The sequence below is a fragment of the Ambystoma mexicanum genome, chromosome 8 (assembly GCF_040938575.1).
Source record: "Ambystoma mexicanum isolate Mex_15411 chromosome 8, UKY_AmexF1_1, whole genome shotgun sequence".
NCBI lineage: Eukaryota > Metazoa > Chordata > Amphibia > Caudata > Ambystomatidae > Ambystoma > Ambystoma mexicanum.
Genome location: NC_090929.1, coordinates 1448795789 through 1448822175, shown reverse-complemented (window position 1 = coordinate 1448822175; position 26387 = coordinate 1448795789). Strand labels below are relative to the sequence as shown.

Sequence of the window (26387 nt, the reverse complement as noted above, 5' to 3'; positions counted from 1 at the left end):
AGGCGTCCAATAGCACACAGGCGATGGCAGTTTCCCACTTAGCCCGCTGCCCCGGCAAGGCTGCCATGGGGATGTTTCTAAAATCGGTTGCTCCAGCCACATGATCTGTTCAAGCCAATTTGCAGAGGTCTGGGCAGGCAGAGGAAGTGGAGGGAGGTGGGATAAGGAATCAAGGGATTCTTACAAAATAAACAAAGAAAAAAGGCTGGCAAAACCGAGAGGACAGGGAAATTAAGTAAATAAATCATGCTGGAGAGAGCGGGTGGGGAATAATTAAATAAATAGGTGGAAAGGAGCGAGCAAGGGGATGGAGGCTAGACATGGGGAGAGACGGGGGAAAAATAAAAGGGAGAGGGTAGGATGAAGCACTCACTGGCAGGTGTTTTCACTGGAAATTGAAATGTTTTCTCCGTGGGAGAACTCAGACACCCTCTATCCCTCTTATATTGGTTGTGGCTCCCTTGCTTCACTCAGCCACAAGGAACAAGTTACTTACCTGTAACTGTTGTTCTCCAGCATGGGTCTGGCATGGATTCACATGCTCATGAATATTCCCCGTCGTCAGGCTGGGAATCCTCGGTAAAGAAAAAACCAGTATCAGTTTCGTTTCTGATCTGTCTTTCGTAGTAATAACCAATCACTGGTCTCTGCGTCATACTGACCACAGCCAATGACTGCCCTCTACCTAAGCACCGCCTCTGGCAGCCATCTTCAGATTTGGAAGCACGTGAAGTGGCAGTATGACCAAGTGAAGAGCCGCAGAGGGGTAGGCGGGAGGGTTCGCATGTGAATCCATGCCAGACCCATGCTGGAGAACAACAGTTACAGGTAAGTAACTTGTTCCTTCTCCAGCATGGGGTCTGGCATGGATTCACATGCTCATGAATAAAGAATACATAGCAGTACACACATGCACAACCACGGGAGGTGGCAAAGGCTCAACATTAAGCATCACATCAACTCAACATTAAGCATCTTACCTCCTCACCAGGCTCACCTCAGGCGAACAGGTTGCGCAGCACTGCTTGGCCGACCCTGGACTCCTCCCTGGAATCCCGGTCGACGCAGTAGAATTTCGTGAAGGTGTGCGTCGACCTCCACGTAGCAGCCCTGCATATGTCCAGCAGGGGCACACCAGATAGGAACGCCGTGGTAGCTGCGATCGCTCTGGTGGAATGGGCTCTCGGACGGCCAGGCAGCGGTCGGTTTGCCAACCGGTGACAGCACATGATACAGCCGGAGAGCCATCTGGAGATGGAAGCCTTCGAGGGAGCCTTCCCCTGATTGACAGGTCCAAAGTTCACAAAGAGTTGTGACGTCTTCCGAAAACCCTTCGTGCGGTCCACGTAGAACTTCAGCGCTCTAGCTACATCCAGCGAGTGCAAAGTCCTCTCAGCCGGCGACGAAGGCGACGGGAAGAACACAGGTAACACCAAGGGTTCGTTGAGATGGAAGTCCGACGGTACCTTGGGCATGAAGGAGGGGTGCGTCCTGAGCACTACCCTCGTGTCGTGGAAAGTCAAGTACGGGGCCTTGCAGGAAAGGGCCTGGATCTCTCCCACTCGTCGTGCGGAGGTGATGGCCACAAGAAAAGCTGTTTTCCACGATAGAAACTTCAACAGGGCCGAGTGCAGAGGCTCGAACGGAGGTCCCATGAGCTTGGTCAGCACCACGTTGAGCTCCCACGCCGGGGCCGGAGCCTTCACCGGCGGGAACGATCTGAACAGTCCCTTCATGAACTCCTTCACCAGACGATGAGACCACAAGGACGTCCGCCCCGTGGTTCTGGTGTATCGGGAGATCGCAGCAAGATGAATCTTGATGGACGCGTGTGCCAGACCAGCTTTGGCCAGCGTCAGCAGGTACGGCAGTACTTGGGGAGCCGTAATCCGTAGAGGGTTAATCTTCTGTGCGTGGCACCAGACAGAGAACCTCTTCCATTTGTGTCCGTAGCATTTAAGAGTCGAGGACGCCCTGGCCTTTGCAAGAACCTCTCTGCAATCGGCCGGTATGTCGTATCCTCCAAACTCTAGCGCTGCAGGAGCCAGGCCTGCAAGTTCAGCGACTTCGGGTCGTGGTGGAGGATGGCGCCTCCTTCCCTGGAGAGTAGATCCGCGTCCGCCGGCAGCTTGATCGGCGGGGACGCTGACAAGTCCAGAAGGTCCGGGAACCATATCTGCCTCGGCCACGCAGGTGCGACGAGGATCATCCTGCACCGTGACCTCTTGAGCTGGTTGACGAGCCGGATTAGCAGAGGCAAGGGAGGGAACGCGTAGAGGAACAGGCCCTCCCAGGGGAACGAGAAAGCATCACCCATGCTCCTCGTCTGGGGAAACCTGCTGGCGAACCTCCGGCACTTGGTGTTCGTCGCTGTCGCGAACAGGTCGATCTGGGGTGTGCCCCACCGTCGGAAGAGGCGATCCACCAGATCCTGCCGTAGTTCCCACTCGTGGCACGAGCGCAGCTCCCTGCTGAGTGAGTCGGCGATGGTGTTTTTTATCCCTGCCAGAAGAAACGGCACCAGAAAAATCCCTTGGGCGACGGCCCAATGCCACAGGTCCTGCGCCTCCTTGGACAGCGCTGGGGACCTGGTTCCGCCCTGTTTCCTGATTTAAAACATGGTGGTGGTGTTGTCGGTGAAGATCCTCACCACCTTGCCCTTGAGGGACGGAAGGAAGGACCTGAGGGCCCAAAACACTGCACGGAGCTCCAGGACGTTGATATGCAGGGACTTCTCCGTCGGGAGCCAGAGTCCTCTTGCGTGCAGATTTTCGGTGTGCGCTCCCCACCCTTCCAGGGAGGCATCCGTGGTCACAGTCTCCTGGTGGGCTGGGGTCTGGAAGTCCATGCCCGCCGTCAGATGCGCGCGGGTGCCCCACCACCGTATCGCTCGTCGGAAACTCTCGTCGAGCTTGATCCTTTCCTCGAAGCTGCCCGTCGTCTGGATCCAGCGCGCATCCAGGAATTCTTGCAACGGGCGCATCCGGAGCCTGCACATGGGAATGAGGTAGATGCAGGAAGACATCATCCCGAGGAGGGACTTGATGGACCTCACCTTGGCCGCGTCGGCCACCAACATCCGTTGCACCTTGCCCAAGATGGTCCTGGTCCTCTCCTCCGACGGGGAGGCCAGAAGGGACACTGTGTCGAGCCTCGCTCCCAGAAACAGTGCGACTTGCGCGGGCACCAGGTGGGATTTGGCGTAGTTCACGGAGAATCCCAGGTCCGTGAGGAGTTGGACGGTCCTTGCCGTGTGGACCACGGCGAGCTCCCTCGTCTTGGCGCGGATGAGCCAGTCGTCCAGGTAGGGGTAGACGTGAATCCCCTCGCGGCGCAGCTGCGCCGCCACCGGTGCGAGGCACTTGGTGAATACCCTGGGTGCCGACCGTAGTCCGAAGGGAAGGGCTTTGAACTGGTAATGACGCCCTTGGACCACGAATCTGAGGAATTTTCGGTGCCCCTTTAGGATGGGAATGTGGAAGTAGGCATCCTCCAAATCCAACGACGATAGGAAGTCTCCTTCCTCCAGCTGACCCAGGACGTGCTGGAGGGTGACCATCCGGAACTTCTGCGCCTTGATGAACTTGTTCAGACGTCGCAGGTCTAGGATGGGGCGCCATCCTCCCGTCTTCTTCTTCACGAGGAAGTATCGCGAGTAGACTCCGGAGCCCCGAAGCCTCTTTGGGACGAGTTCGATGGCGCCCTTTCTGAGCATCGCCTTTACCTCCAGGAGAAGTTGAGGGACGTGAAGTTCTTTCCTGGCCACGGGGGGGACGCGCGGGCACCTTCTTTGAAACTCGAGCGCGTGGCCCCGGGCCAGGGCGTCCAGCACCCAACGGTCGGTGGAGATGGACTCCCACACGCTGACGAAGCCCACCAGCCGGCCTCCCACCGGGGTGCTTCGGTGGGGGCCCGACCCCACGGCCGGTTCAATCCTGCTTGGACGCGGCCTTGCCGCCTTGACCTCCTTGGCGACGACGGCGGGGTCCGCTAGACTTGCCTCGTCCTCTGTAGGCCTCTTGCGACGACGAGCGGGCCGCTTGACGGTAGGAAGCGAAACCGCCGCCGGAACCTTTGGAGGCGCCCTTGCCTCCGCCGCTCCGAAAGGGCGTTCGTCGTTGCTGCAGGACTCCAAGGGCCCTGGCCGTCTCAGTATCCGCCTTGATGGCCTGAAGGGAATCGTCCACTGTCTTCCCAAACAGGTTGCTCCCGTCGAAGGGCATGTCCAGGACTCTGGTCTGGACGTCCTGCCGAAAGTCCGTAGCTTTGAGCCATCCACGACGTCGAAGGCAAACGCCGTTGCCCAGCTGGCGGAACCCAGTGTCGGCGATGTCCGTCGCCACGGTGATGGCGTGGTCCGACGCCACCTCACCTTCCTGCAGGATCTCAAGGGCCTCCGCCCTCTTGTCGTCCGGCAGAAAATCCAGCAGGGGAGCTATCTTGTACCAGAGCTCCCTGTCGTAGCGGGCCACGATAGCCAAGGCGTTGGCCGCTTTAATCGTCGTCGCTGCCGACGAGATGACTCTACGTCCCATAGCATCCAATTTCTTTCCCTCGCCGTCCGGCGGGGAAGTCGATGTGGAGGCCGCACCCCCCCCGCTTTCTTCCTGGCTGCCGCGGAGACGACGGAGTCCGGGGTAGGCTGCGCCCGGAGGCATAGGGGGGCCGTGTCCGGGACCCGGTACTTTTTCTCGTACCGGTCTCTTCTAGCTGGCGTCGTGGAAGGGTTCTTGAGGAGGGAAAGGCCCTCATCCCAAATGTCGTCCAACAGAGGCACTGCGAGGACCGTCTTCCTCTTGGCCTCGCGCCGCTGATAAAGGAAGCCTTCCTTTTTCTTCTCCTCAGGGCAGAGTTGGAAAAGCTCGGAAGCCCTGGAGATCATGGAGTGGAAAGATCCGATCTCGTCGGGCGGAGAAGCCCTGGTGGGAGGCGACGACGGAAAATCCTCGTCGTATGCCTCGTCGTCCGTACCCGTCGCTGCCGTGTCAGTCCCCGTATCATCCCCTCGGGTGGACGGGGAGGAGGGCTGGACGGGGCGCGACGGTTGAAAAGGAGGTGGTGGATGGATCCTTCTTTTCTTGGTAGGGGGAACACCAGAAGGTCCCGGTTCTGGATCCCCCGACGGGAGAGGTTCCTCCGTCGGTAACGGTAGCCTCGTCCTTATCTCGGAGCATAAGGACTGTATGGCCAACAAAATGGCCGCCGAGTTGTCTTGCGGCGCTGGCAGAGGGGAATCCGACGGGCGAGCAGGGGCCCCGTCGGTATCCTCGACGATGTCGTCGTCGTCACCTGCGTCGGGGTCCATTCCGACGGGCTGGCCTTCTTCCACGCCTAGGCCGTGGCTTAAGACCTCGATCAGCTCCTCTTCTGAGGTTGAGGCCGAATCTACGACGACGCCCTGCCCCCCCTTCTTCTTCCCCACGGAGGGTTTCACGGGGGTCCTATCGATGGGCACAAAGGAAGACTCCCTCCGCGGAGGCAGGGAGATTCTGGGCCCTGAGGTCGCCACCACTGGTGTAGCCACCACAGGCTGAGCCAGGGCCGCCGCGACCGTTTCGATAGAGGGCTTGGTCGGATGGATCAAGGCCTTCACCACCTTAGGTGCGCTCACCGCCTTATCCTTGAGGGAGGGGGCACTGCCACGCTCCTCCTCTGCCTTAGAGCTCGACCGGGGCCTCTCCAGGAGCTTCGCCGGGTGCTCGGCCTTCCTCTTACCCGACCCAGAGCGTTGGCTCGTGGTTGATGGTGCCGGGGAGGGTGCGCCCTGCCTGGCGCCCGTAGAGCCCGACCGTTCGGCGCTCCCGGTGCCAGCGGACTCGCGGTGCTTGGCCTTATGTTGGGCCCCCGTCGCCGGGGCGCCCTCAAAGGTCTTAGAAGACCGCTCGGATTTCTTCTTCTTCTCGCCAGACGGGCTCTTACCCTCCAGCCAGTTGGCGAGACGTTGATGGCGGTCCTTCATGGTCCGTTCCGACATGTTGCCGCAAAACGCACAGTCCTTCTCCACGTGCGTCTTGTCCTCATGAAGGCAGTAAAGGCAGAAAGAGTGTTCGTCCTCCTTGAAGACGTTCTGCAGCTGGCATCCAGGGCAGACCCTGAACAGCTTTCCGGGCGTCGAGCTTCCCTTCTCCTGGGCCATCTCCGAGACCGGGCCTGAGAAGCTTCTGGAGTCCTCCGAAGCGTAGCTCGACGAAATCTTCACCCTTGAGGGGCACAGATGAATCCGACACGGGTCCCCGTTGATCGGATGTAGGATCGGTGGAGCTTGAGGCTCTTTTGACCGAAAGAATCGAAGTTTTTTGTGAAAAAGCGCGAAAAATAGCACTAACGCTCGAGAGCAATAGCACGAGGATCCCAACACATGAACGTGCGGTAAAAATCTGAAGATGGCTGCCAGAGGCGGTGCTTAGGTAGAGGGCAGTCATTGGCTGTGGTCAGTATGACGCAGAGACCAGTGATTGGTTATTACTACGAAAGACAGATCAGAAACGAAACTGATACTGGTTTTTTCTTTACCGAGGATTCCCAGCCTGACGACGGGGAATATTCATGAGCATGTGAATCCATGCCAGACCCCATGCTGGAGAAGCACTGTTTCCGGGAACATTTTTATGTGCCTCAAATAAAAAAAATGACGATCAACAGCCTTCATTTACCTGGAATCATTTGTAAAGTGGGGAACCGAAGGAGCCGAACCCTCAACACCAAAAGCTGTTTCTGCCTCAGAGTTTGCACAGAATGGGCTCAGTCTTATCATACAGGAAATAGGTAAGGCTGGTACCATGACCACCTTATCTCTGCGAAAGAAGGTGGAAGTGACACATTCATGGAGGATCAGAAGATTTAAGAGCTCTTGGCATGTTTTTCTCAAGACGATTAAGAAGGTTATTGTTTGCTAGATAATTCAGGAGAGATTGGCAGGCAAATTGTGAACCGGACAAGCAAATTAAAAGAGGATGCAAGGGTCAAAGGCAGTGTAAGAAGCCTGTGGGGAAGAAGTAAGAGTGGAAGAGGCACAATCTGACACTGCGATCAGACTGTTGCAGGATTTACACTACTCAGAAATGAGCATATGCAACAAGAAACAGATATTTATTTACGAGAAGAAATTGACAAGCACAGAAAAAAAGCACACAAGAAAAACAGAATCACACGCACTTAAACCACTGAAAAATGGCACCGACTGCGTGGCCGCAATTCGAGGAAAACAGACAATATTATAATTTCAGACCACATCGGTAAACAAAAACCAATGGAAATACGTGATGCAGCTTGCAACAGTCAGGATTGCACTTTTGCACAGTTTCATTCAGGACTTTAGGAGATGCTGTTGTTATGAATGGAGCAAAGGCATTTAGATGTAAAAATACCATAGGTAAGGAACTAAGATCCACAAGGTACTGGGATTTAATACATGCTCACACATACTTGTTCCATTTAAATGATGCCAATGTGTTTGATTCATGACTGCATTGTCAAAAGGCATATGAAAAGTGTGTAGGCTTGAGGAGGTGAGGCATAATGAATTAGTGAATGGTGGAAACACCCGTCTACTTAAAGATGGATACAAAGGAGGGGACGGAGAGCCATTCAAGCATAACTCAAATGTATCAACCCAATTAATAATATATAAGGGATGAGCACATTTCAGCGTAAAGAGAACATGAAAAGAAGGTGACAACATAGGAGGCTGCAGAGGCAAGCTTAAGACAATATGTGCGGGTACAAAGAAGAGACTGCTGATAGCTGGTTAACAGTATACAAAGATAAGAAGGCAGGATCACTTGACATAATATGCACTAAAAATGGGAGCTAAAAAAGGCAGAGGTGATTAACCTTGCTGCCTCCAATATTTAGCTTTTCGGAATGCTACTATTTACCCAAATGTATATAGACAATCACACAAAACTGTCAGTTTATATTTATAGTACTTCATTAGAATCCGGTACCCCAACAATATCCAGAAATACTGAAATCTGCTGATAAAGCACCACGAGGAAATATGTGACTATTGGTTATTTATGTAGCAGCTTCTAAGCGCTTGAGCAGGGATTGAACCCAGGTTGAATGGCATTGTGTGCTAGGCAAGCACATTGTCCCGGAGATAGCCTCCCTGCTTACAGTGGATAAAGCAGGCCTGCTTTGTAGTCTTTAGAAAAAAAGCATGACGGTAATGTGCAGCAGGCAAAAGTTAAAATAAAAAGACCAACAGATTTAGAAGATATTAAATTACTATGTAAAGTGAGGTTCCAATAAAGCTGATAACAGATGTGCCTTACCATATTGGTCAATGCTGAAAGAAAGCCAGTTTGATTTTCCTCCTCTTTATCTCTGTACTGCCTGAGGACAAATAAGGAGAGCAAGCTTTAAGTAGATGCAAACAAGGACATGAGTACTCTTCAAACAGGTTTTAGTTAGCATGTGATCTTGTCAGAGATTATTTTTTAATCAGCCAGTAATCTAAAACTGGGGTTAGGATGTGTGCAGGAAAATTGATTATTACATGCAGTAGATAATTAAACGTTCTTTATGATACCGTGCACACACTTTGATTTCCTTTATCACTTTTTCACCCAAGAATTAATGCACTAGGAACTGTCCTTATGTACACTGTCAATGCAGAATGCACGTTTTTTTAGTTTCAACGATTCCATGTAACAGTTCCTAAATTGGCATTACATAAAGGTAGTGTTCCTTTAAACATGGCTTTCGGCCAAAGAAACATTTCGGGGAGATATTCAGTAACCACAGAGAAACTGGTCTAGCAAAACCCAATGTCTAAAACAGTCATAAAGGAACAAATTACTTGCCTCGTGGTAATGTTCTTTCAGATGGATGCTCCTCCCACGGATTTCTGATCTATAATATTTTCTTCGCAGCACAGCTATTCTTTGGAAGCCTTTCCACCATCAGGGGGCACAGTGCAGCAACGTTTTGGCTCCGCCTGATGCCTCTATGTGCTGTGGCAAGTCAGACATAGGAGACGGAGACGAAGACATGTTTGTAACCGTTTTTAATTAATTACAGAAAAAAAATGCCTATCCTGGCCCTACTTCTACTGGAAGTGGTTCCATATGCTACAAAATAATGATGTAGGTGCTTGTCTGGATGCCTTCCAATTAACAATCGTTCTCTGTTTGTTACGAATCGTGGGATTCATTCACTTATCCCTAGGAGAAGAGGCAAGTGGGACCTCACCAGAAGAGACTCCACCATCCTCATGGGGACAAGAACTCCCATTCTGATGGGGAACTCCCTTCTCAACTCACTCAGCACCACAACAATGTAAACCCTGTTGGGAGAACACAGGCATAATCCTTACATCTACTACTGTGATGTTTTATGTGAAGACAAGTACCTGCTTGGAACTGAGACGAAGAAAACCAATATTCATAATGAATATGACTAAGACACAGAAGAAGGACATCCACAAAAGGTTGGGGAAGCCCCAGAGAAGCTTAATAAGAATAGGAGGAGAGAGCGAGAGAGAGAGAGAGAGAGAGAGAGAGAGAGAGAGTGAGAGAAAGAAAGAGCAAGAGAGCGAGAGAGAAAGAGAGAAAGACAGAAGGAGAGAAAGAGAGAAAGAGCAAGAGCGCAGGAGAGCGAGAGAGAGAGAGAGAGAGACCCAGGGGTTTCAAATCAGCTGCCGGAGTGAAGCTGGAAGGAAGCTGCAGAGGACAGGTGCCTGTACTACCCTGATCAACGAGCAAGCTAAAGAGAGCCTGCAAAGTTGAATCCTGTCCCAGGAGGGACGTACCAAGAGGGAGTTGTGGCCGGACCAGGTAAAGAGAGAAACCCCTAACTGAAGCAGGGACACTCGCCTAGAAGCACGCTGGAAGGTGCTGGAAGAGGAAAGTGAACCAAGAGCAAGAGCCACCCTGAAAAGAGGAAGAGAAACAAAGAAGAAGAACGCTGACCCGGTGACACAGCACCACTACAAGGGAGGTAACGGGGAATGCGGGAGACCCAGGGAGAGAGGTGGTGATAATGATTGACATAGTCATAATCGTCACAGTGAGAAAAACGAATATAATGATTGGAGTAATTGTAATTGTCCCAGTGAGATACAAAGTAGCGAGAAGAGTGAACATCTTCACTAGGTACATCATACTCGCCCCAGTGAAAAGCCAAGTGATTAGAGGATTACGAGCTGCGCAAAGGAGAAGACAGTTTATGATCTTCAAAACACAAGTCAGGTGTCCGAGAGAGAGAGAAGGACAGAGTGAAGGAACCTCATGGTATCACAGAGTATGTACAAAGGGACTTGAAAAGCAAAGAGAAAGGGAACAAAGGGACATTGAAAAGCCCAACAAGTGAGCTGTACAAGCTATTACAAAAGAAAGCCAATATGCTTTCTTGTGCCTTCACTAGGGTGGTGGTGTCTGCCGTGTACTCGCTCCTTCTTCTGCCTACAAGATCTGGCTGATCTCCAACTGCTGCAGCTGATCGTGCTGCAGGGTAGCGCTCCGAGCCTCCATGATCACTTTCAGTTGCGGTTAACATCAATCTCCTACCATCAGAGGAACAGCAGGGCGAGCAAACTAAATGTTATGTGCTGGACGTACTTTCATCTCTAATTGAAAATGAAAAACCACTTGTGTCTTTCCTTTCAGCGATCAACATGGTTACCCTCTTCCAACATGGCTGCTCTCATTCTCTTTGTGGCGTTGCTATGGTATCGATATAGCACTCTCCGGATTGGTTGAGCAGTTGTTTTCTCTGGCCTACAGGGAGCTGGCAGGAGAGAGCCACCCCCCTGCACCAAAGCCCACACTAAGACCCATGTGGACCCTCCTTTCTTCTGCCTCCACTGGGGTGGTGGTGGCTGCCGTGCCCCCTCTCCTCCTGCTGCCTACAAGATCTGGCTGATCTCCAACTGCAGCAGCTGATCGCGCAGCAGGGTAGCGCTCCAGGCCTCCACAGGCACTTTTAGGCCCCCCCCTCTCCTTTGTCTGAAGCAAGAAAACTTGCAGTCATCTTCAACTCCTCTCTTTCCTTCCTTCCTCACATCCTGGACCTGCCAAGAAGGGCCATTTCCAACTCTACCTCCTCAGAGGTATCCTAACTTTCCTCACTTTTCCCCAGAAACTCAATGTCGCTAGAGCTCTGCTACTCTCTAGGCTGGACTATTGCAACAGCCTCTTCTTTAATCTACCCTCTTCCTTTCTCCGCCCTCTCCAGCGAATCCAGAATAGGGATGCAAGACTTATCCTTGGCCTCAATTCCAGAGACAGCATCTCTCCAGTCCTAAAATATATCCACTGGCTCCCGGTTGCTGCAAGGATCAAATAAAAATACTCCTGCATCATCCATAAGGTTGTCTGTGGCCTGGCACCTTGCTATCTATAACTTGCTCTCACCAAATATTCTCCCTTCAGATCTCTCTGATCTTCTGGCTCCAACTCTCTGCTTGTCAAGCTCTTCTCTAACCGTCGAACGGATGGCCGATCTCTTTCCTCGGCTGGATCCCTCCTCTAGAACAGCCTCTCCCATTCCTCTCCGTCTTGAGACGGATCTCCCCAAATTCTGCAAATCGCCTCAAGACACCTCTTTTCCTCCTCCTTCCCCTCTCCCTCCTGTGCTAACCCCCAGTCACTGAGATTAGTGGCCTGGGCCCTTATATGTCCTTTTGGGCCCTGGCCTTCTGTTCAATTGCCTGCAGCCTCTGCCCTCCCCCCTGTACTTGCCTTAGGGTGCCCACTGGCCTGTGTTGTCTCACAGGCCCACACTTATTGTACTTGCAGGTGACCACTCTCCTACCACGTGGTCACTGAATGGCACTTACCAGTTGCCCTGCAACTAGCTCTCTGGCACTTCCCTCTCTGTGGAATCTCTAGCACTTGCCCACCTCCACTGTTCTTCCCCTCCCCCTCTCCTCCTCCCCCTCTTCCTCTCCCTCACCTTCTCCCTCCCCCTCTCCCTCGCCTTCTCCCTCTCTGCACTTGCACGTTCTGAATGTTCACAAGGCCTGGTAGGACCGCCTCTTCCTTTTGCTCATCATTGTTATTTTATCAATGTTCTTGTTTTGTTCCCTTGTTCCCCCCAGTCCCCCTCTGCCCTGTGGGCACTTTGAAAAACAATTTCCTGATGTATAAGTGCCTTACAAATGCACAATAAATAAAAATAAATACATAAATATCTTAAGATTCTATATCGACAGACTTGCTGAGGAAGCAGGCTCAGGAGAACTAAGTCATTCTACTGGACTTTAGTTGTTTAGTATTAGTAGTAGGGTCAGAGCAGCTTATGTTTGGACAGAGGACAGACTTGCTTTGGACTTTACTACTGACGACGAGCATTCTAGTTAGATGTGTTAAGTAGGGAAGTCCACAGCTTAGGGAAAGTCAGGCATTTCAATACATTTTTCTTGTGAATGGCCATCTTCTGACCCTCCACACTGTCCAATTCCTATTCTGTCCTATTGCCTGCCCTACCACTAATAAGAAATAGCCTAGGGAAGGGTTCTGCTCAACTCTTGGCTTGGGTTGGCTGCTGCTTGAACCTCGCCCCCTGATAGTTCCAGTGCTTTTCCCCCTGCTTGGTTTCAACCTCTGTCGGTGGATACAGTCAAAAGAAAGTCTATGGCTTCATAGATAGTCCAAAGAGAACTCCTTCTTAACCCCTTAGCAAAACGTGGATACAGTTCATAATTATACAACCTTTCTTCTTTCATTCGCTCAGTGGGTTGCTGTAGGTACTCTTGTTCAGAGAGGAATTGCCATAGCATTTCGGTGCTGGACTGCCCATGTGGGCAGGACAAAGGCTGATATGCAAATGGTTATTTCCCATCTGTGAAAAGTACAGTGAGCAAAAAGCGTGTGCTGCAAACTCTCATCTCAGAACAGGTTATCATGCCATGTTCTTTCTGGAGAGGAGCGCCTGCTACCTCTTTTGAAAAACGTGGATACAGTTCATAGTTATACAACCTCTCTTCTTTCATTCGCTCAGAATGATTCCCTTAAGATCAGAAAGTTCTTTCACTAGTTGAAGAATCTGGTTCTGTATTTTATCCCTCTACAAGGGTCCTGATCCTCATGGCCTCTCGTGGGCCGCTCCGCTTCTTTTCGCTGTGTGTATGTTGCACTGTTATTACCCCCTCCATGGGCCCAGGTACACCCAGCCTCTCGTGGGCTGCTTGGCTTCGTTGATCATATGCACATTTCACTGTTCTCATCCCCTCTAGTGGTCCTGGTTCCCCAGACTCTTGTGGACTGCTTGGCCTTGCTGGCCATATCCGAGTTTCAATGTCTCTATCCCCTTCAAGGCTTGTAGTTTGCTCAGACTCTCGTGGGCTACTTGGCCTTGTTGGCTGTATGTGGCTTGCAATGGCTATACACCCCCATCAGGAATCCTCTCGGGTCCAATCGCCCACCTCCCCTTTCTCCATACTGGCTGAGTACCTGGATGTTGGTGGCGTTGCATGGCAAAGTCAGTGATGACTCCGGTGACTGTGGGACCGCACCCTCAATGGCTCTCCTGCACCGGTTTGTTGGCTCAATGCCTGGGCTCTGGACTGCGGATGTGTCATGTTACCTCTGGTTCAACTTTGGATTGTTGGGCGTCTTGCCCGCCTGGCCTCCGTGGGCTCCAAGATTCCTCTGCCCACCACGTATCGGACATGGTCCGGTTTCCAGGTACGATCCGCCCAGTGTAACAGCATAGCCTCTGTCTATATGTGGGCTGGATCAGGCTTGTTTTTCTTCTCTCGTAGGTACAATATGACATACTTGTATGTTCCTCTGTCTGGCAAGAGAGAAAACAGGACTGGTTCTGTGTCTCCTGCACAGAAGTCGACAGAGTGGGGTCAGCAGCCAAGCCATTTCCAGTTAAAAGGTCCTTGTCCTCATAACACGGTTCAACTCTTCTATATCCCATACGCAACTTGTAAAACACTTGCTCAGGACCTCCTTGTCCTCTAAGGGGGTAGGGGGAATCACCCCAGTGAGATCTTGCTTGTCCTGACCACTAAGGAGTAGATCTTGAGGAGCGAGATCACCTCCCAAGTCCCACAGAGGGTGGCTCCCCCTTGAGAAGGGACGAATTCCCTGGATTCGTCATCTCGCCCCATGCCAGGCATAACGCTGATGAACTCAGTTCATCCCTTTTTCCCCTAGCACTCGGATGCTGAGGGGCTGTTAAACCGATGCTGTACTGGCTATACGCCAAAAGAGGAGCAGCTTTCAGGAGTTCCAGAAGGATGCCTGCAAAGTTTCGGATGAAACCGTGCTTCAGTTGATGTGGCACTGCAAAATGGCACAGGAACCCGGGTATTGATGAATTGCAGGCTGTGGAGGACACAGCTCTTTCACGGAGGGTGCAAAATGAAGTCCGTCTTAGGGCTGGTTAGGCCCACCAGTCCAGGGGAGGAGGAGTCTGTCTCGGGGCTTCCCTATCGCTCAGAAGTTGATGTCTGGACAGCAGTGGTTACTTCGACGGCTCTGGAGGTGGCTGCAAACATCCTCCTTCGGATCTTCAATTCCATTGGTTGACTCTGCTCCAGGACCCTTGTGTTGTATGCAGGAAATCTAGATGATTTCACCAATCACCAGACATGCATTCATTCAAACTTGGGGGGTGGCTGTCGAACGGGGGCAGCCAGCATCTCAGCACAAACTGGTTCCAGGCAGGCACACTGCAGGACAAAGACCATGGGAGTTTCAGTCACCTCTCCCCCTTCCTGTCATTTCAGGCACTCAGAGAGTCTTGGCGGGCTTTCCAAGGGAAGTCCGCCAAAGACAAAAGACCTATCAAGTCATCAAGAACAGGTTTGAGAAAAGTACAGCCACCAACTTAGGCAAAAAGTGACCCCTGTGGTCCCTACCAGAGCTGCTAAGGCAGCCTGCGGCCACAAAAAGGTATACAAAAAGGTATGCTGCCACCAGCCTGTCAGATGAACTTTTAACAGTAAGTAAAGGTTATTGGAACAGTGACAAATGGGAGACAATGTTTGCCCTCAGCAGTCCACATAAGGTGGAGTGTGTTGATTTCACAAAATAAAATACTAGAGGGATAAAAGGATGTCCCCCGTTCTGGTACCAGTAGTTTACCCATGTTAAATAAAAATAGGAAAGCTCAAGGATCTTCCAGCAACACTGCACAGAACGTGCTGTGTCCTGCAATAAGAAAATGTAGGTGACAGAAAACATGGAGGAAAGCAGAACTCCATTAAAAAGTACCAAAAGAGGTAAAAAGGGTTCCCACGGTTAGAGTAAAAGAATGAGTGAGTGTGGAAAAAGGCTCCTAACCACTCAGGAGAATCAGTCAAAAAATTCAATAGTCCAGCACTCAAGAAGGAAAATCTTCTTAACACCAAGGAAGCCATGGTGGGCCTGGAGCCTGTTTACTAATGCCAAGACCGGACTAAATCCCAGATCGCCGCACGGGAAAGGTAACAACAGCCGAGCAGGCAGCATAAGGGAAGCGTCCGCTCCCGAAGAGATAATGCCGCAGAGAGGGGAGAACAAGGGTTATGGGAGCCAAGAAAACACAAGGGTTGGAAGGGAAGCATCCGATCCCAAAGGGAAGGCTGCTGTGGAGGCGAACAATAAAGCAAACCTCGCTGAGGGCCAAAGAGCTTTGGAGAGCCTGTGAGAGCTAAGAGAAACGAAAAGTAGAGGCTGGGAAAGCCAACAAGGTTGCAGAAGCCAAGAAAATCCAAATGCTATATACGGGCAGATTCCCGCCAAGGTTGTGATGTAAATCCACCAGAAAGCTGAGGGATCCAGTGTTTAATAAGGAAAAGACATGGTGGTATTGTGTTAAGGATTTTATTTTTGTAGAAAAAAAATAAACAGTTTGAATGCAGAATAAAGACTAAAACCTGGCATACAGAACCTGCAGAGAGGACGAGGACTGTAGTGCAAGCACGTTGTGAACTTTATGTAGATAAATATACAACATGACCACTTTTAAACCTTCTTACTGGAAAAGGTAACCAAGTGTTGAGCCAGGCAGAAGCCAACGATCGAGCCTTCTTTTTGTCAAAGTTTTCCTAAAGTGGTAGGGCCATTTAAAGACGATTGGGATTTGGACTAAGAATTTTCTTTTTGATTTGGACGATCACCCTTACTTTTAGTTTATTAGGTAGGAAACTCTCTCATAGCAATATGGCTAGATTGGCGGTTTCTATTTTTATTTGAATAAGCACCCTTAAACCATGGCAGTACTTAGTCGGGACTCCTTCTGGTTAGCTACAGTGGCTGAAGGAACAGTGGCTGTTGCGGGGCCACCTGTAGGAGCACCGCAGCCTCTAGCCCTTGGGAAGCTTCTGCCTTACTGCCTTCCTGGGGCAGCCTAAACTCTCCTGTGGGAAGCATATGGGGCAGCGGAAAACCACAACCTCAGTTGGATGGTGCAGCGGGCTGTTGCATAGTCAAGCTCATAGAATTAGCCGTAACCTTGGATGGTTGAAATCTCTGTAGGGCATCAGCCTTTGCTCCAAAAAGATTATATCCGACAAAGAGCATGTCCAGGAGTTTGGCATACACGTCTTGGCCAAAGTCTGATGTTCTCATCCATTAGTTACGTCACACCACTGTGCACATGGCCATCGCATGACACACACAGTCTGCTGTGTTGTGTCCGGACTGCAGAATTTGGCAGAACGCCTCCTTGCCATCTTGCACAATCGCCAGGAAACCATCCTTCAAATTACATCAAAGGAGAATTACCCCAGGGTACAGGAAGCATTTACAGCCCAGAGAGCAAGGTTGCCCAAGGGCAATACTTTCTTGCCCCAAGCATTCAGTCTCTCACTCTCCCTGTCAAGAGGAAGAGTGGGGAAAGTGAATGTCTTCAAATTGGACATCACAGTTTGCAACAACAAGCTGTCAGGGGAGACATGTGTGGACAAGAAGGTGGGTCTGAGGGAGCCGGTCGATGTTTCTTCACCACCTCCTTGTCAAATGAGGGTACAGAGGTGGGCTTCTCCCACACCTTCAGCACCAGGGCCTCCACAGCCACATTGAATTGCAGCAAGGTCTCTTTCTTGAGCCCCTCGTCCAGGATGTCCGTTAACTCAAACTAGACTTTTTGCCAGGAAGGGGCCAACAGCCTGAGGGCCTCAGCAACCATGGCCACCAGCCTCTGGAAAGATGCCTGAGGTTTTCAGAGGCAGAATATCCTGCGCTGAGGAGGTGTCAAGTCGGCTGGCCTCCTGAAGATAGGAGGCCGGGCCTTGAAGATCCTTATCCTCCTCACACAACTCCTCTGGGAAGTCTCTCCCTTGACTAGAACACATGTGCTCCATTCCAAAAGGAACCAAGCCCCCCCACACCTCTTCGTCCAAAATGTGGTCCATTTTAGACATAAAAGGACTCAACGGAAGTGGGACGTATTCCAGAGGGGCTCTGTCACCGTAGGCGCTGATCAGCGCCAATGATGTCGACATAAAGGGGCCTGGGACCTGCTATCCACAACTTTCCCTCCCTAAATACTTCCCTGCTATTGCCCTCGGCTCCTCTGACTCCACTCTCTGCTTGCCAGAACTGGCAGGTCTTCGGCTGCTGCCTCTTTTTGGAACAGCCTCCCTGCCCCTCTCAGACTTGAGCCGGAACTCTGTAAATTCTGGAAACATCTTTTTCTACCTCTTTTCCTCTTTCCCTTACCTGCTAATCACCCCACTGAGACTGGTGGCCTGGTCCCTCCTGACTCTCACAGGCTACCAGGCCCTCTAGCCAGTCGACGCCAGCACTCTTCCCCACCTCAGCACTGCCTTTGCTGGCCCCCTGCCTGGCAGCTGTGTATACCACCTATGGGATTCGTCCACACTAGCACTTAGCCAGTGGCCTCCTTTATTGGCTCCCCTTGGCACTTCCCTCCCGGGCTTCCTCCAGCACTTCTCCATACCTTGCTCTCCCCCCACTCCCTTCCCTATCTTCCGCACACCTGTTCACTGAACTTGCACGTCAGAATGTCAATTACTAGTAGGACCACGATTGTATATATGCTGTTTTTGCCTCTGTTTTTTACTCCCCTTGCTCCCTCCCAACTTTGCCTTGTGGCGCCTGGAAACACCATTCTGTTGCATAGGCGCCTAACAAATGCTCAATAAATAAAATAAATAAGAGCCGGCGTGGAGGCCTCGAAGTCCGGAGAGGGGGCCTGTCGGAGTTGGGAGTCATTATCACCCATTAGGATCAGGCCCAAGTGCTACAGGAGTGTGCACTATGAGGTCCCTGCTAGTCTGAGGTAATGCAGCAGACCCCCATTGGAGCCAACGGCGCCATGGCCGACATCGCAGGGCATTGGTAACAATGTTGTAATGATTCACTACAGATTGTCACTTCTCCCTGAGGGGGGAGCACTTTCCCATGAGGCCAGGGCGGTGAAGGCGCTACCCGATACTCCCCCTAGGGGAGGTATAATGATTAAGGATCTCATGGGGAGACCCCCTCCACCCCCGCCTAGAGAGGACGACTATCTAGGGGTACAGCCCTTTTGAGCACATCACACCCCCACATACTCTAACCCCCCCCCCTTTATGGTAACCTTTTTTTATAGACAGTAGAGCTATGCATTGTTGTAAAGTAGACTACCTTAAGGTCCTGAAAAGTACTGAGATGAAGAAGAACAACTGGAGTACTAACCATGTTGGTACTGAGACAAGGAGGCCCTGTGAAGGTCCACGAATTACCCAGGGGGAAACCAACCAAGGACTCTGATTGTTACAAACAGCAACAAAGTATAAAAATAAGAGAAGGGATTGTATCCCATGTCGAATTCAGCCAAGATAGGCTGCAGCTATTGAGCATGCAGGAGGCAGGATCTTTGAACGGGTCTGTGAGACCCCAGGGAGAAAGAGTCGGGAAGATACCGGCGGGCGGCTGAGCAGTCTTCCATGGGCACGCAGAAGTGGTCCCATGCATGGAAACAGAAGGGCAAGCACTCTGGAAGTCCCGGCAACATGCCTCGACCCTGAGCGAGGTAAGGGAAAGCATGGGACACCTAGAGGGGATGCAGGAGAGAACCGCATGCAGGCGAGAGCTATTGCCCCTCAGTCTCTCTGCTGACACTGGGCAGGGGAGATGTACCAGAGTTCTGAGTGCCACAAGCCTCACTCCAGTGACAGTGATAACCCTGCTGACCAGCAGGGACAAGTCGAGGACCCAAACCAAGCGAGACATCCGAGTCATCTTCCTCATGGCAGTACATGGCAGGTAGGTGAACCAAGTGGCCAAAACTGAAGAAGAAGAGAGAAGTCTGGGTTGCAGACCCTCATAAGATTCAGAACTGGGTGTTGCGCGTGTATAACTTAGTGAGGAGAAGACCAGGAGAAGGCAGACATTCTCCTGGCCCAACAGAGAAAGTGAACAGTGAAGGGAGTCATTCCCCCATGCTGTTTGAGACAGAATGCCAGGAGAAGGGAGGCATTCTCCTGACCTACAGAGTGAATATTGTTCTGGAACTTTGTGTCCTGGGGAAGTGGGAGACTGGCCGCGTAGAGAAGAGAAACATTCTCATGGTCCACCAAAGAGACATAGTATGACGGTAAGATAGCTCAGTGGGTTGATCGCTCACTGCTGCGATCTGAGCGTGCTCTGCAGGTCGCAGGTTTGAATCCCAGCAAGGCCAACTGAGCCTTTCATCCTTCCAAGGTCGATAAATGAGTACCAATTTCGGTTGGGTGATATTGTATGTAAATATGTGCTCTGTAAAGTGCTTTGGATTAAGGCGCTATATAAATAACACATCAATGTCATTAAGAGGACTTGGACCATAACACAGGAGAAGGGAGACATTCTCCTGGGATCAGAACACTACTACTTTATTATTTACGTTATAGCACAAGGGCCAGAAGTAGGGTTTTCTCGACACAGGACTGTGGATCTTTTTACTTTAACTGACATTATGACAGTCACCATAGATATTTAGTTGAGGCAGGGAATTCCTTATTCCACATCCTTACAATGTCTAGCACCTTGAAACAAAAGTTTTCGCATTATTCTGGGGAGGAGAACTGGGTGAGAAACGGTAGATGTGGTGCCACCTCCAAGGAGTCCTTCAAGCGATGACTCCTCTTCTTAGAAGACGAAGAATATTGGTGGTATAGGCTGCTTGGGCGATGAGATGTCTTGCGGTGCTCCCTCTTCTTATCTATATGCATGGGCGACTTGTCCTCAGACCCCGCACTGCTCCATGACCTTGAACGAGTGCACCTAACATCACTCCTCTCTTTGTGGAAGTGTTTTGCTGACCTTTACCCGAGGGCCTTGGGATGCATTAATTGGCAAAATTCACATTCCAGGGTATTATGTTTCTGCCCCAGGCAGTAAGGACAAATCCTGTAGGGATCAGATAGCGACATTTGTTAGCAGCAATCCACACAAGTTTTAAAACCCAAGGCCTTAGCAGGGTTCAGCATTTTCTCAACAAATAAACAAAGCACACTGAGTGTGCGGATTTAAGGAACTGGCATCACGGGGAGTGGCACCTCAACACACACTGGCCTCAAAGTCAAGGTGCCTCTAAGCATCAGGTGTGGCTGACACAAAGCAGAGCTCCGCCCCTGGTGGCGAAAAGGTTTCCAAACAACAGCTATGCTGCAAATTCAATATCATAGATGAGAAATCCCGGGAGGAAGGAATCCATTAGAAACATGGATCATGGGCTCGCTACAAGGGAATACGTATAAAAAAGGTATATAGATTAGCAATCTGGGGAAATTATTGTTCTACGTTAAAAATCAGATCTCCTCTCTTAAAAGTGCATCACTGTAGAAACAAATATATGAAGACGCACCTACCTGTTATACTCAAATAATGCATGAGCAATCACCAATCCCATTCCCTGCAAGCAAGGAAACAAGAACACTGATTATTCATTGCATAAAATGTCAAAAACAATGTAAGAAAATTAAAAGCAGAGTACATTGCTCAAAAATGCGTAAAATGTATGTCAAGTGACCACTGAACTGTCAAGAAAGTTACAGTCAAATAAAAACAAAGATTTTAATGAGCGCACGCCTTAACATGTCAAAAATATTATTAAATATACAGGATCAAAAAAGTACAACCATTCAAAAATCTAACAGTCCAGCCAATAACAATACTTAATCTCTATTTTCAATTAAAAAATCTAATAGATCTTACTTAACACAAGTGGTATGCCTCTTGAACGCAGTGACAAAAAATCATCATGTATTCTACAGAAAATCCTTTTGTAAAGAAACCCCACCCATACATTTATAGTGGTTCATACTAAAGTAGTGTACTAGCAGAGAACACACGCGTGGGCATTTCCTGGAGCAAATCATTGCATAGCACTGCTAACACAAGGAATAGTATACTCTAAACAGATGGGTTTGGAGTATTTTCACTTTGCTCAGAACAGTACACAACCAATCTTGCCTTGCCTATGTTCCCATGCCCCCTTACGACTGAAGTTGTAGCGTGTGAAAGTGGGGTATTGGTTGATGAACAATGTCAATTTAATGGGTACATTTAAAGCTAGATTTGTGTGTAAGGCAAGACAAAGGGTAACAAAAACAATACAAAAACAATGATGAATTGTTTCTGGTTTTCCCTCCACATAGCATAGACCACTGCCCCAAGTCAGAGAGAAACATGTCACTGTCCACTTCAGCCACACTTTCTGGGAAAGGAAGATACATTGCTGCTATCCTGACAGAAGGATGGTATGTATGGATTGCCAAGCAAGCATAAGGGAGGCACAGCTTTTATGCTTATCACACAGGAATAGAAACGTCTACTCTACACCTGTGCTCTATCCGCAAAACAATCAACATTGTGCTTACCTCCATGTTGCAATTCTCAATGGTGACAATGTATTTATAAATTCCTGGCTGACCCAGTCCACTAAAGATGTATGTGCCTTATCAGATGTATGTAAGGCTTTCCAGGATGTAACAGATGGCCTGAATAATCCACAAAGTCTATGAGGAGGTTTTCAAGGGTTTCATGAGTAGTTTTGGGAAAGTGGCTCTAGGGTCCTCCCTTTATCACTCATCTCATTTGGGAATGCAGACCTATTCCAGGTGTCAATCCCTGGTTAGTGTTATTGCTCGTTAACCCCTACTGCCTAAGAGTGGTCTAACATACAGATGGCTTCCCTGAGTGTTCATGTTATCTAACTCCCTCAGGGATCTTCTACCTAACCCTACACTATTGATTGTTAGTACTGATGTGGTGGTGTATGCGTGCCATCTGGGTCTCCAGCCCCTATCTTCTAACTACTCTCCTCTTCCACTTAACTACACCCACCCGCTCACCTTCTTAATTTCATCCTTCTCCACTATGTTGCTGATGTTTCTCCATAGATTGTTAACTCTCCTCCTTCTCACACTACTACCATTCCTCCCTTCTCCACATTATTACTCTCCCTTCTACACACTACCACTATACTCTCCTCTTCATATTACTACTATTCCTACTGTGATTACCACTCACACTACTACTTTACCTTCTACATGCTACCACTACTGCTACTCTAGCTGCTAATGCTCTCTCTGCTACCACTCTGCCTACTTTTACTGCTCTGCTCTCCACCAAACACAGGGATATGGTTCCCTACCCACGGTTCCACTACATCGACTCTCACTACTCTCGCCCCCTCCCTACTTCTCTACTAAACCCTATTCCTGACACCTAATTTCTACACCCCTCGCTACTAGTCCCACTCTCTCCTACACTCACTCACTCACTCCCTCCCTCTCACACTAACTACTACAATCACTTCTCTACTGCCATCTCCAACAATATTGCATATCTCTTTCTCTCTATCTTTCTTTCCGTCTGTACCCACTTCCTAAACTTTCCCTCCCCAATTCCCACAATACACTACACACGACTGATACCACTCCCTCTCAAATATCTCATGTTTTGAAAGCTATGACACCAGATCTTCAATACTCCACCATCCTTCCTCTGCCCATTCTGTAAGCAAATATATACTGAAGAAAAGTATGCAAAAAAAGAAATGCACCAGTTTAAAAACAAACATGTGAGCTGCAGCCTTCACACAACATTTGAAAACGTCACGTGCAAGGGAATGCTCAATGTTTGCAGCTCATCTATAACAAGAGCATATGTCCAAAGTAAAAGACAAGCACAAAATGAGTTTTCTTTTCAGTTTCATGCAAGAATCCAGCAAACTTTATGTAAATGGAAAAACAGTTCAATCTGGGTTGAAAACCAGAACAGTTTATAGGCAAACAAATAAATTGGGTCGTGCATTGTGTATATGTTCCTTTACAGGTCTGCGGATCACAGTGTTCGAAATTGAGGAGCAGCTGGGAGATATTTTAGCTTCTGCTTGTGGCCTCGTAGAGCCTGGTTAGCTTGGCACCAAAACCAACCAGGCGCTACTTTTGGCATCCTAGGCCAACTGACACTGAACAAACACACCCATGTGGATTTAAATATGTGCATTTGTGACAATCTGTAAATACGCTTTATTACAACTCTATACAACATCTAGAGCATCAGGCATCATAAATAATGGACAAAATGTTATGTTTACATCTTATGTGCAAGTTAAATTTGCAGAACACTATGTACTAGCTCCTGGTTCCCCAGTGGTAGCTCCTGGTCACTGGTTAATGCTGAATACTGTGACGATCATTCAGATGGCGTCAATTCTCCCCAGGGGGGGAACACCTTTCCATGAGGCTAGGGAGGTGAGGTTGCTAACCAATATTCCCACTAGGTGTGGTAACATGTGGGAAGATCTCATGGGGAGGGACACCTCTACTGGGGATAGGGACAAAATTGGAAGGCACAACCCCAGTAAAATCCCGCCACATAGGCAGACGATAACGCCCAAATCCTATCAACATAAGATCCCATCCAAAACGATGTGTTATTGTTTAATATCAAACCAACCTGATGACATAAGTACTGAGATGAAGAAACGCTCAAAAATGCTACATTTCAGCAGGACAAAAACTAGAGCAGCTGCTGTCAATTGGAAGGACATTACACTGGGGCCATCCCCGCTATTTAAACTGAACAGCAAAGAAGGACTGTGATTTGTTATCCTATTTCCTGCCCGGCAATGGCCTGTGCGGTTCTGGCAAGCTGGAAGTTGAGATGCAACCAGAGGGAGAACAAGGTGACTGAGGAGGCCTTATGGAAGCATGGAAAGCTGGCCCAGTCCTTTGGGAGACTGCATTGAGGGTCTTCTCCAAGGCTGAGAAGAGGAATAGCATGACCCCCGAGAATTGTCTTGCGAGTCGGTTGGGAACCGGCATGATAAGGTTAAAGAGACTTAGAGGTGGTGGCACGACCTGTAGTGGATGGAAGAGCAGCATATAGGGGACTATCACGAGAGAGTGAGACCGTGGAGGAGGCCTAATCTGTCACAGCGGGACCGAGGGGTCTGACAGCTATGCTGAGACTGCCCACAATAACTCAAGGTGGAGAGAGGCAAGACACAGAGGACTACTAAAGGAAGAAGTTGAACTAAGAAGTGTGGACCTGCGACCCCTGGTGAAACCAGTGAAGAGTTCCCCGAGAGAAGGTAAAGGGAACATGCACAAGACCAGAGGAAGCTGGGAAGTTACGAGACTGTCAACCATAAAGATGAACAAGTTACTTCTTACCTGGTAACGTTCTTTCGATGGGATGTTCCTCCGACGTATTCCTTATCTTAGATAATTCGTCTCCAGCATGCTGGCCTCGGAAATTTTTTCTCTGTAGAGGGCGCTGCGCGTTGACGTCCGCCGAGTTGGTGTCCTTCGACAGCCACCGTATCGGCGCCGACGTCACCATGCCCATAAATAGCCACGTGCGGCGTCTGTTGCTCAGTTACGTTTTGTAGCATAAGATAAGTCTTGCATGAATTGGCTATTGACCTTGAAGGAGCGTGAGCTGCAACCACAAGGGAAGTATTCCTGCAGGGATGGATGGGAGGGGCGATAAGGAATACGTCGGAGGAACATCCCATCGAAAGAACGTTACCAGGTAAGAAGTAACTTGTTCTTCGAAGGGATTGTGTCCTCCGACGTATTCCTTATCTTAGATAGACTCCCATAGCAGTGGCATGTAATTGGAGGTGGGAGTAAGAATTACATGTATCCCTTTTAGGAATGAACCGAATGTAATACGGCTTTGCCAAATCTGGTCTCTTGACTAGCAGAGGAATCCAGGTTGTAAAATCTTGTGAATGTATGTACGGACGACCATGTGGCAGCCGCACATATGTCTCGGACCGGTACCCCTCTTTGGAGGGCCGAAGAGGCAGCGATATCCCTGGTTGAATGAGCTCGAAGATTCTGAGGGGGCTCTTTCCCTGCCAGTTTGTAACATTCCAGAATGGCCAAAATAATCAACCTGGAAATGGTCTGTTTTGTTATGGGTAGTCCCAACTTGTGACCTGAATAGCCTACAAACAGTTGGTCTGCTTGCCTAATCCTAGCCAGTCTGCTGATGTAAAAGCTTAGAGCTCGCCTTGGGTCCAGCCTATGTAGCCTTTCTTCCTCTTTCCCCGGATGGGGAGGAGGGTAGAACGAAGGTAAGGTAATTTTCTGAGTGATGTGAAATTCAGAAACCACCTTTGGGAGGAAATTAGGCTTCACCTGTAGGACAACTTTGTACTTATGGAAAATTGTATGGGGGGGTTACAAGATAGAGCTTGTAATTCGCTCACCCTCCTAGCAGATGTTAGTGCTACTAATAGGACAGTTTTAAGAGTGAGAAATCTCAGCGAAGAAGAGTGGAGTGGTTCGAAGGGAGTACCCATTAGGAAATTTAAGACTAAATTTAAGACCCAGAAGGGAACTTGGAATGGTCTTAGAGGATAGACATTAGTTAATCCCTTGAGAAATTGTATTACTAAGGGTAGTTTGAAATACGATGGTTCCTCCGCAGTGCGCTTGAAGATTGATAGCGCCGCGAGATAGCCTTTTACAGTGCCAACTTGAAGGCCTGAGTTTGCCAAGTAGAGTAGAAACGATAACACCGTTGGTGTACCGCATGAAAAAGGGTCGATATTGTCCTCTCTACACCAGCTGCAAAATTTGTTGCAACGGCAGCGGTATAAAGACTTTGTTGCTGGCCTTCTGGCCAAAAGCAACACCTCCATGATGTCATCAGGGAGGTCCCAATCCTTGTACCTGAACCTTTCAGAAGCCAAGCATGAAGGTTGAGGGTTCTTATGTCTGGATGGAGAACCTGACCTCCCTTCTGCGAGAGAAGATTCTCTTTGAGTGGAAGACGGATTGGAGGGCAGATGGACATATCCAGAAGATCCGGGTACCACGTTCTCCTGGCCCAGTCCAGGGCAATTAGGATCATGGTTTTCCGGAATCTTCTCAACCTCCTGATCATTTGAGGAATAACAGGGACTGGTGGAAACGCGTAAAGGAGTGGAAACTCCCAGTCCACTACAAACGTGTCCCCTACAGCTTCTCTCAGGTGAAATTCTCTTGTACA

The 26387-nt window shown here is 49.6% G+C and overlaps 1 protein-coding gene across 2 annotated transcripts in view; it reads right to left on the bottom strand.

Moving 5' to 3' along the window:
- Window positions 1–26387, bottom strand: part of ARMH3 (armadillo like helical domain containing 3) — a 1518639-nt gene that overhangs the window by 997118 nt on the left and 495134 nt on the right. For both annotated transcript variants that reach the window (XM_069611618.1, XM_069611619.1), the window contains 2 exons: window positions 20741–20784; window positions 8277–8337 (listed from right to left, as the gene is read on the bottom strand). In XM_069611618.1, the coding sequence (XP_069467719.1) occupies window positions 8277–8337; window positions 20741–20784 (105 nt within the window). The remainder of the gene's footprint in view (window positions 1–8276; window positions 8338–20740; window positions 20785–26387) is intronic.